Source organism: Chaetodon auriga, chromosome 18 (genome assembly GCF_051107435.1).
Source record: "Chaetodon auriga isolate fChaAug3 chromosome 18, fChaAug3.hap1, whole genome shotgun sequence".
Classification (NCBI taxonomy): Eukaryota; Metazoa; Chordata; class Actinopteri; order Chaetodontiformes; family Chaetodontidae; genus Chaetodon; species Chaetodon auriga.
The window spans coordinates 8775001-8785925 of NC_135091.1; the positions used below are offsets into that span (position 1 = coordinate 8775001).

The 10925-nt window shown below is 43.6% G+C and overlaps 1 protein-coding gene across 2 annotated transcripts in view; it reads left to right on the plus strand.

Annotated features, from left to right (window-relative positions):
- Window positions 1-10621, plus strand: part of foxo3b (forkhead box O3b) — a 45173-nt gene extending 34552 nt beyond the window's left edge. For both annotated transcript variants that reach the window (XM_076756409.1, XM_076756410.1), the window contains exons 3-4: window positions 4592-6063; window positions 7115-10621. In XM_076756409.1, coding sequence (XP_076612524.1) covers window positions 4592-6034 — 1443 coding nt within the window. In that variant the 3' untranslated portion in view covers window positions 6035-6063; window positions 7115-10621. The remainder of the gene's footprint in view (window positions 1-4591; window positions 6064-7114) is intronic.
- Window positions 10622-10925: the final 304 nt, after the last annotated feature.

The following is a 10925-nucleotide window of genomic DNA, read 5'->3' on the forward strand; positions in this document are numbered from 1 at the left end:
TTAGCTTAGCATAGCACAAAAACAGGAAACTGGGACTAACCCAAATAAAATCCACCTTACAGCACCTCAAAAGCTCATTAATAGAACTCAAATGTTTCATCTCTTATAAAAATATTTTGTGGCCCGGCTCAGTGACTTGCTGAAATCTGTTATCATGAGGGAGGCACCCCCTGTTTCCAGTCTTTACGCTACGCTAACCTATCCGGCAGGTGTTGCTTTATATATAAAAAGGAAATGTGGTGTCAGTCTTCTCATTTCACTCTTGGAGAGAACGAGAACGTGCATATTTCCCAAATGCCAAACTATTCCTTCAAAGTAAAGACATTTGAGAAAAAAATGCCAGGAATGAAAGCAAAGCTTGCTCACGAACCTGCTTGTCAGCCCTTGTGAGCCCAGTGTGTTAATTCAGATCTCAGAGATGAACGCTCAAATTAGACAGCATGAGGAGGAGGAGGAGGAGGAGGAGGAGGAGGAGGAGGAGGAGGGTACACAACAGAAGAATGGTGGGAAAGATTAGAAAGACAAATCCAAAAACTCCCTAACATTAGCCAGCAGTTTCAACAGCATCATTATCCCTTGGAAGGTTGTTGCTGCGAGCTGTGTTAGCGTATGCGTGCGTGTGTATGTGTGTTATTTAGCTCTTGTGGCTGCATAGTAGGAGTTATGAATCAGAGCTGCTGTCTCAGTGAGCTGTTTTTATTAATGGACTTCGGGAATACCCCAGAGGAGCTGTACAGTAGTGAGCATACAGTATCCCACGAACACAGCAATGTGCCATGTACACACACACACACACACACACACACACACACACACACACCTATAAAGTGCATACATCCTGCAAATAACAAGACATAAAATGGTCATGCTTATTCAATCACACTTGAAGCGCTGCATTAAAGGGACGCGCATTGAAATAAAAGCACTAGAGTGAATTAAATAGAGCAGAGGATTCCAAGAAAGAGCCGTAATGCCGTATTGATTTCGGCTCCTGCGTCTGTTTCAGCCATGAAGGGGAGATGAGCTGTAGAGGAGGAGACGGGTTAATGATGGATTGTAAATTTAAGATACAGGAGTTGGGATTTAGCACAAAAGAAGGGACTCCCCTGTGTGTATTATGAAGATTTTCTTAATATTTTGTATACACGGAGACTCTTTTTCCACATCTGAGGCCGTTTTCCCCCAGAGTTCAGTAATGTTTAGCGAAGTATGAAGGCTGCTACCAAACTCAGGTGTGATTTAAGAGCCTTTTAATGAACTCCTGGGAAGTTAAATAATATGATTGATTGTGTCATTAAACGCAGTAACAATCTTGGCAGCCAGAAATGAGATGTTGTGGTCTGCAGGAGAGACTGAAAGTCTACATGAAATCCGAAGCAAAGAAAATATCCAGACACAAATGGTTAAAAGGTCAGCCTGCTAAAATCATAAAACAACATATTTTCCACTTGCAGGACCACAAGTGTGTGCTGATAGTTTAGGTTTTGTTTGCCAAGATCTTCACAACTGAGACTCCATCCCGATAAAACGGAGGTGAATGAAATATGTATAATATATACCGTGGAAATCTTTCAATTATCCAGAATAGCAGAGTTTGTGAGGAAGAGCTACTGCTGCACACATACGTCACACGTCATGCTGATACACAGCAGGAACGTTTTTCTTTCTTTCACCCTGCAATCACCATCTTCTCCTTCTCTTTCTCACCATCACTCACACATTTTCACTTGGCACCCTCTTTTTTTTTTTTTTTCTTTTTTATCACTGTCCGTGCTTTGGTTGCAGATGTCCCATTTCCTTTTATTGCTGCTCCATCACACCGAGTTAGAAATATCTCACCTGACATTTGAAGGATACGAGCAGTGGCACGGAAAAGAGAAACATTAAACAAGTGGCTTCGTTTGGAGGCGGGAGTGGGGAGGTGCAGGGATAAAGGTGGTGTAGGATGAAGCGAGGGAGAAGGATTGATGAAGTGTCAGGTGCTGGCAGGTAAATGTTTACAGCAGTGGGAGAAGGAAACTCACATTCCATTCATTCTGCTCTCATTCATCCCTCCAAAAGTTCCCTTTTTCCTTTACAAAGTCTGCCTTCTGCCATTATTTACATCTCCCTGGCAGCTGGAAACATTTAGCTTCTGTGCTTTTGTGTGTGTGTGTGTGTGTGTGTGTGTGTGTGTGTGTGTGTGTGTGTGTGTGTGTGTGTTGAGTGTGCGTGTGTGTCTGTAAAATGTTCTGTAATAAAGCAGCATTACGTCATGCCTCGAGAGATGCTGGCAGAGGATAAACACTGGTCTCACTGGTATCTCTTCTCATCTTACCTCATTTCACAGAACACACACACACACACACACACACGTGCACGCACACACACGCACAGGGGAAACGTGCATTCACATACACGCGCCATTCATGATTAAATGCACCTTTTTATGGATTGTCTAATGCGGTGGTCACAAAAGGCACACAGCCCTGTAGAAAACTACGTTTGCATTTACAATTGCCAAACACAAGAGCCTTCATATGCAAAACGGGGCATTTCCATATAACTACCACAAACACACACATTTGTGCTCCAACAGACACCCACTCACATAGGGTCATAGGTTCAGTTTGGCCCCAGAGATTAAGCTTTCTTACTCTGCCAACGTAGCAGTCAGAACAGTAACCTAAGCCTGCTCATTCTCCTCTCTGCCTGAACTGCCTTTGACCAGAAAAACAATCCGGACCAAATTGTCTGTAAACTGTTGCCCAGGACAGACGGGGCTGCTTCATGGAAAACAATATTGTTATTCCCACAAAAACTCGAAAATTTTGGCCCTCAACGTTTGGAACCCAGAAATCTGTTCTGTTTTAGGGAGTAAAAATATACACAGGAGGAAAACAGAGAGGGAAAAATGTGTGCATGTTGTGGATGGCGGTTGGGTTGTTTATATGGGAGGATATAGCATAGCCCCAGAGTCCCTCAAGGCCCATAAGAGCTATGTGTTTGTGAAACAACAGAAACTGCGGAAGAGGAAGGGGGCATGGAAAGAGAAGGAGACTGAGGCAAAATAATGAATTCAACAAGGCCTTAAGTAGGTTCTGGGGCACAAAAGGGGGAAAAAAAAAAGGTGTAATAAAACAAAAGTCAAGTCAAAAAGGTCAACATCATATATACTAATTACCTGGACTGGAGTAATTTCCTAAAATTACAGTTTTATAAAGTTTTAAAGGCTACTCGTTATAATGGTGCTGGAGTTTCATGAAATACTAATGTGGTTTCCTGACCCTTTGTCTCCTTTCTTGTAGTTTAAATATAACCCATCTTTGTGACATCAATCTGAAATCCCTGTTGGTTCACTAATGATTCCATCAGATCCTGTTCTCAATGCCTCCTTGTTCTCTGACAGTGACTGTTCTCCCCCAAGATTAGTACTTCAATTATCAGTTGGTCTGAAATGTAACAAAGGTTATATAAGTTAGCGCCACCTATTAAAAAATGTAAGCATATTCACGTGTATATATACATGGGAAGTTGACTTCACATATTCACATCTTAGTTTAGCATGTTAGCGTGCTCACATTTGCTTTCCCACAATGGCAACATTAGCACCAAACAAAGTAAGGCTGAGGCTAACTGGAGTTTCATTAAGTACTTGGTCAAAAACCAAAGTATTGGACTATTTGAACTCTTGGCCCAATGGGGGCACTAGAGTAAAAGTCAGTAATCATCAAGTCTATAGGTTTATCCTCTGGGAACTATGAATGTCTACAAAAATTTCAAGGAAATTCATTCAATAGATGTTGAGTGGTGGACCTGCCGACAGAGCCATGTCAGCAGCAAGGCTAAAAACAGACAACCGCCACACCATCAGTGTACAATGACAAAGAAAGTCTGTCTGATAAATGTATATGTAAACAAAGACAGCAGCGAGGCAACAAGTTATTCAACAGGGTTATTGCAGTCCGAGTCTTTATTGTGTACATACATCTCTGTGTTGTGAATAAAACCCTTGATCATTACCAGGGGCTGTCATGTGCACCAGTTCTCCCACAATGAGCCTCTGGGGCTCATACAAGGAAGGAGCTCAGAGCTGATCAATACACACCAGCCAGGACTCGCACTCATGCATGCACAAACACACATGATCTGATACAGAATGCGCCCCTTAAGCAACACAGAGGCTCTTTGTATGTGTCATTCATAATCGAGGAGACGCTTGATTATAGACCACTGTCTCGCTTTTCTCTTTTATACCCACAACACAAAAGCTACAGTGGGAACAATGCAGACATCAGCGCTAAGTGCTGCTGCACGTTAATGTCTTTTTGTCTATATTTAGTGAATGAACAATTGAAACTACAGGATTTTTCCTTTGTTTGTGTGTCTAGTCACCAAGAGTGTTTACATCGCTGCAGAATCAGTAGTAGTGGGTGGTTTATGGATCAGTGTTGGACTTAATGAGAGGTATTCATTGAATGTTGTATCGGTAAAAAGAAAGAAAGGAAACAAATCAATATTGATGACTGTTATTGTTTGGGTAATTGTTTCGAAAGGATTTTACGCACATCACTCAATATAGTCTCTTTTCTTTCTCTCCTTTGTGTTACAGAACTCCATCCGGCACAACCTTTCCCTCCACAGCCGTTTCATCCGTGTCCAGAATGAGGGAACAGGGAAAAGTTCCTGGTGGATGATCAACCCAGAGGGAGGAAAGGGTGGAAAGGCTCCTCGCCGCCGTGCAGTCTCCATGGACAATAGCAACAAGTACACCAAGTCTGCCCGTGGCCGAGCTGCCAAGAAGAAGGCTGCCCTGCAGGCTGCAGCAGCTGCTGCTGGCGAAGGCGGTGGAGACAGCCCTTCAGGTCTCTCCAAGTGGCCTGGAAGCCCAACGTCACGCAGCAGCGAGGAGCTGGACGCCTGGACAGACTTCCGCTCACGCACTAATTCCAATGCCAGCACACTGAGCGGTCGCCTCTCACCCATTCTGGCAAACCCTGAGCTAGACGAAGTGCCCGATGACGAGCCTCCTCTCTCGCCTATGCTCTACTCCAGCCCTGGCAGAGCTCTGTCTCCTGGCAACGCCACAACCAATGGCAAGCCTGTCCCAACTGAGCTGCCCCGCCTGGCAGACTTGGCAGGTACAATGAACCTGAATGATGGACTCACAGATGACCTGATGGATGAGTTGCTGGATAACCTGGTGCCACCCGTTACAGGACAGGCCACTCCAAATGGTTCCTCAGGGTTCAATTTTGGGTCCAAACCCAATGGGCTTGGCTCACCTTCCTCCACCTCCTCTCCCTCCTCCAACTCTTCTTCTAATGGTGGAGTTAATGGCTATAGTAACTCCATCTTTGGCCCCCACACGGCGGGCTCCTCTCTGCGTCCGTCCCCCATGCAGACCATCCAGGAGAACAAGCAGACTTCCTTCTCCAGCATCAGCCTGTCTCGCTTTGGCAGTCAGACACTACAAGACCTGCTCAACTCTGACAGCCACAGCCACAGCGATGTCATGATGACCCAGTCTGACCCACTGATGTCACAGGCCAGCGCCGCCGCCGTCATTTCCCAGAACTCACGGCGTGGCCTCATGCTCCGTAATGATCCCGTTATGACCTTTGGGACCACAGGAGGCCTTCAGGGTAGCCAAGGGGAGATGCTGCAAAGTAACAACCACAACCAGAGCTCCCTGAGATCTTTAAACGGAGGCCTGAACCTAGCCAACGAGGCTAACGCTCTAGCAAATGCTAAGCAGCAGCTCCTGCTCTCACCCTTGGGAGGAAATGGTTCCTCTTCCATGCAGATCGATACCTCGATCTTTCTAAATGGAACCGTAAGCAGCAGTGGAGGGATCTGCCAGGACCGTTTCCCCACTGATCTGGACCTGGACATGTTCAACAGCAGCTTGGAGTGTGATATGGACTCCATCATCAGGAACGAGCTAATGGACGCAGATGGCCTGGACTTTAACTTTGACTCTTTGGCCAACATGAACGGAGTCGGGAACTTCACGAACACCAAGCAGACCTCTCAGAGCTGGGTACCCGGCTGAGAGGGTCAGGCCAGGAAGGAGCAGAGCAGGTGTGTATGTTTGAGTTTCGTGTGCATGGGTGTACATCATGCACCGTTTGAGCAATGGTGGGCATATGTAGATTTAGGAGTTAGGGATGCACTGATCCAACTTTTTCTATCACAACACTGATTGATTCAGACACCTAAAATCTGGGTACAGCCAGTACCAAGTACAGGTCAAATACTAGTGCTCCTTTTTTATAAAATGTAAAATCTGTAAAAGTGTAGCGTGGGACTGATTAAGTTACTAACATGAGAGTGTAATCAATAATAGCTTCACAGTAAGTGCAAACATACCATTCATGCTTTCTCGCCTTGTGAAAATTGATCCATACTGTTTCAAAGATTATCTGTGCTGTAGAATTACTGGTGTAAACTGATACAGACCTGAAAAAAGCACTGACTTGCTGTTATAAACCATAAGTCGATTCTGTACTTCTGTGAATCCACGTGGAAAAGGTTCTCTCTATGTAATTACATGCTTCTGCATCTGTTCTCTAAACCACTTCAACTGTGTGTTGCTTCAATGTTTTTACCAACCAAAACCAACCTGCTAAACAACGTAGCTTCCACAGTAATCTTTTCTAACTCCAGTAGCTACAAGTTCACTTTCAATAAAATGTTACAATGGTTCTTGTTCTCATTTATAAGTATTTGTTAAACATGTAATATAATGCGTTACATCCATACGAAGTTTCAAAATGACGTCCCGACAAAACGCTATAATAACGCCTTTATTAGCGGTTTATGGAGTAAATCTTTGGAAACATTAGCTTACTGTCAACACTATGACAGTACAGGCCCACTGCTGCCTTCACATTAACATGCATTTACTGTGAACCACATGCAGAAGCACCAGTGCAGCAGCTTGAAGCACATATACCTTCTACTGCAAATGGACAGAGCAGAACAAAACATTTTGGGCTGTGGATTGGTGACATTTGGCCAATAACCAATCTAAGCGGCACATCCCTCATACAAACGTTTGACTTTAAGACTTTTCTTGCGTTTAAGTACAATATAGAAAGAGACATAATCATCTTGTGCTTTATCTCTCCAGGTCTGAACTGTGTAGTGCAAGAGAAGATCAGACACACAACATCCTTTTTGCCAAACCTGCCATCAGCACAACGTAAAATACAAACCCTGTGTTTACAGAAGAAGACTTCCTCTCGAGAGCTTTACCTTCGCTCCCACACTGCTGAAACATGAACGATCCAACAGACTCTAGAGATGCTGCACATCAGCCCTCAAAGCCTCCTGTGAAACGACGACAACAAAAACAAAGCTATGTCAAACTCACAAATCTTAGAATTATGCAATTTTCCTTTGACGCCCAGTCTGTTGATATCAAAGAGAGACTGTTTTATCAGAGGAGGTTTCAGGTGGAATACAAGGACTAAATATCAAGCAAAGAGTGAAGGAGCGCACGGTGCAGTCGTTCCCGTTGAAGACAACAAAAAAAGACAAACGTGTAAAGTGAAAAAATCAAGAAGTGACGTGGTGTAAATCTGATCCAGTGGTTTCCTGGGATGTGTTATGTTGGAAAAAAAAATCCCTCTGTTCTCACTTGGTGATTTTAAATGTTCAGTGTTTGTTTTTTTGGATTTTCTGTTTTATCATAATTGTTTCTGCATCATACATGTCTGTACAAAAAGAGTCGGTGTATTGATGAAATGAAAAGATGGAAATTGGAGTATCTTTCTCGCTGAGTGGCCACGCATACAGTACATGCAAACACACAGACAAACCTACACTTTGCCCCAGTTTGCAAAACTCACAACTGTCATCTTAATGCCATGCACTTCCAGTTTTGGTCTTTTGAATTGCTTGAATTAAATTAAATGCCGCATACTGAGGGTTTCATTACAATTAGCTGAATATTAAAAAAATATTTCTTATCTTTTGCATATATCTAACTGTAAAAAATGAAAAAAAAAGACAAGAGGAAGAGAATCTCTGTCGTGGATATTTGTACAGTGCAGGGCAGTGGAAAGTTCAAGAAGCACGGGGAAGGATCCCTGACTGTCTTTTCTTAGACTTCTGGTGAGTTCTGTCGAAGTCGTTTATCACTGCATATGATGTAGCCAAAATGAATACCTGTGTCCTAGGGTTGTGAACATTTCCACACCATAACAGGTGCTATGTAAACAGTGTTGAACCCCACCCCGAGAGCAAGCCGTGCATTTTGCGTGTTCGTTCTGTTTCTGTTTTTACCCACGACCTGCAGAAGCCCAAAGCTGCAGCCACGTGTAGCACGGCGAGTTGAACCTGTAGACGCCGGGGGGGTGCGGGGAGCAGGGTTTTAGGCTCATTCCTCTAGAAGCCATTTGTTTCTCGAGTAAAACAATAAGCTATCTCTGTATATTGCCAAATTACTTGAAACAAACAGTAGGATATGCTGGCAGCCAAATCACAGCGCGCACACACACACATACACACACACATATATATATATTACACACACGTACAGTAGATAGAAAAAAAAATAATACCAGGGATCTGTGTTAAGCTCTGCTGTTTTCTTGTCATGAGCTTGTGGGGCTTGTTATGCATATATGGAATCACTCAGGGGGGAAAAGGGAGGCTTCCCATTTAAGTAACATCAAGTCACATTCTAATGGTATTTTAACATTTCTTGATAAAAACAGTAATGCTTTGTGTTTGTGAACTTGTAACCTGTGAACTTTTGGCCGTCAAGATGAAGAGGAGGCAGGAAGAAAAAAGTCAGGATTAAGACTTCACGCGGTCTTCTGTTATTTTTGGTTTTGCCGTCATAGCTTTTTTTTTTTTTTTTTTTTTTTTTCCTCCGCTTGTCGGACTCGTGACACACATACACACATCCCCTCATGGACACGCCTGGTGCTCCTGCAGGTGACTTCCTGTATCTCTTGAGTACATACTAATGTATGTGTGTATTTGTTTATCTGTGGAGTTTATTTCTGTTGATTTAATCTCACAAGGACGTGTAAATCCCTCACTATCCCTCATGGTGCATACAGCACAGCCGACTGTATGCATGTATTTATGCATTATGAATTGTGTGAAATGCATATATACTCGCTGTATGTCCTTATATACTCATGTAGTACTTGACCCTTGGATTTTGTGATACCTCTGAAGGTAAAGTTGAAGAAATAATGAACAATGTTACACGCCGGGAAGGAGGGAACACTGTTACCAGCGATTTAATTGTTGAACCAGATTTTTTTTTTAATGGTGGAAAGCACCATTGTTGTAGCATCTGGAGACCCTGGTATCCCTTCTCTGTGTATGGAAGTGTATGCCCCGCTGTGTATAATAGTGTACAGATGTGTGTATATCACTTTGAGGCCAAGGCGGAGGAGTGTGTGTGCATGGTTGGCTAGAATGATCTACTGTGCTATCAGAGGTTTAGTGCATGACCTAGCTGTACCCCCCCCCCAACCCTCCCCCCCACCTCAACCCTTCCAATGGTGCCGTCCTGCGACAGAAATTGTAACAAAGAGAGGAAACCTGTGTCTTCAGCACTCAAACACACACTTTCTATTTTCAAAATCAGGGCTCACAGTGCAGTACTTGCACCATCCTCCCGTATTCATGGGTTTGTTATTGTGTGTACATGGACTCAGACACAGGGCGATCCTCCTAAACGGACGTTCCTCAGCTTCACACTTGTTTTATTCCACGTGGAGCGCAGTAGGCTCACGTCCTGGTGCTCTCAGCGAGCGTTTGGTTGTAAAACTGACGCGGTTAAAGCGTCATCCAACAGTGAGCTGGAATTTCCTTCACCATGTCACAGCTAAAAATTTCCAGAGCATTATCACGCGTCTTTTGGCAGCAGGAATCCTGAGCCATCACCTGAACTGCTAAGCATTTAAATTCATCTACTCTGACTGTACTGAATTTTAGGAGCGCTTTACTCCTCCTGTGAAGAAGACTGACAAGGTGACTCCAGGGAGCCATGTAATCCATTCTATTGAAAGAGGGGTTATTGATCCTTGATAAACTGCAAATGTCAACCGCAGGGAGGTGTTCCTTACATTTTGTATATTCAGCGTAAAATGTGTTGGCTGTTCGGGGAGATAGTTTACACTTAGTCATAGTGGAGCAGGCGTTCCACACAACCACTCAGTGCTACTGCTTCATTCAGGCACGGATGATCTCTTCTCGTGCCCGACACACACACACACACACACACACACACACACACACACACACACACACACACACACACACACCTGCAACACAACACCTGCAGATTTAAAGCTGAGAGAAGCAAAAAAAAATTTAAAAATAAAATAAAAAAAATAGACGAGACATACCACTAGATACCTTAATCACCTCTTGGACATTTCCTTTTCATTATCGTCTCTGGAACCTTTTCCATCCTTGTTTAGAGGCCCAGGCCAGCTCCCCTCCATACGCCCTCTGAACTTTGCCCTTTGAACTTTGCCCTTTATTAATCTTGCTTCTTCTCGACTTGATGTTAGTGGGTATTTTTCCTGTGTATTCCATTTTGAATTGTAATCTAGTTTGTATAAGAAATGGTGCGCATGTAAATAAAGCTTGGTGAGGCTCCACACCCTTTCTGTCTCCTCGTCTTAGCTCATTTTACTGCTATAAAAATATGAAAGTATTACATGCACATCAATTTCACGAGTGCTGTGAAAGCACAGGGCTGTTGTTAACAGCTCATATTGCCACGAAAGGAATTTCCAGCCCAGCGAGGAAAAAGTTACAGCTCTCCTTACATGTGATGTTAATTCACAAGTTAACTTGCCAACTGTTTTCCAAAACAGTGTGTGTCTGAGCGCTTGTGCATGAACAAATTTAACCTCACACTCCCTCCACAAGATAAATCTCTTTCTCATGTCAGTCTGGAGGGAGCA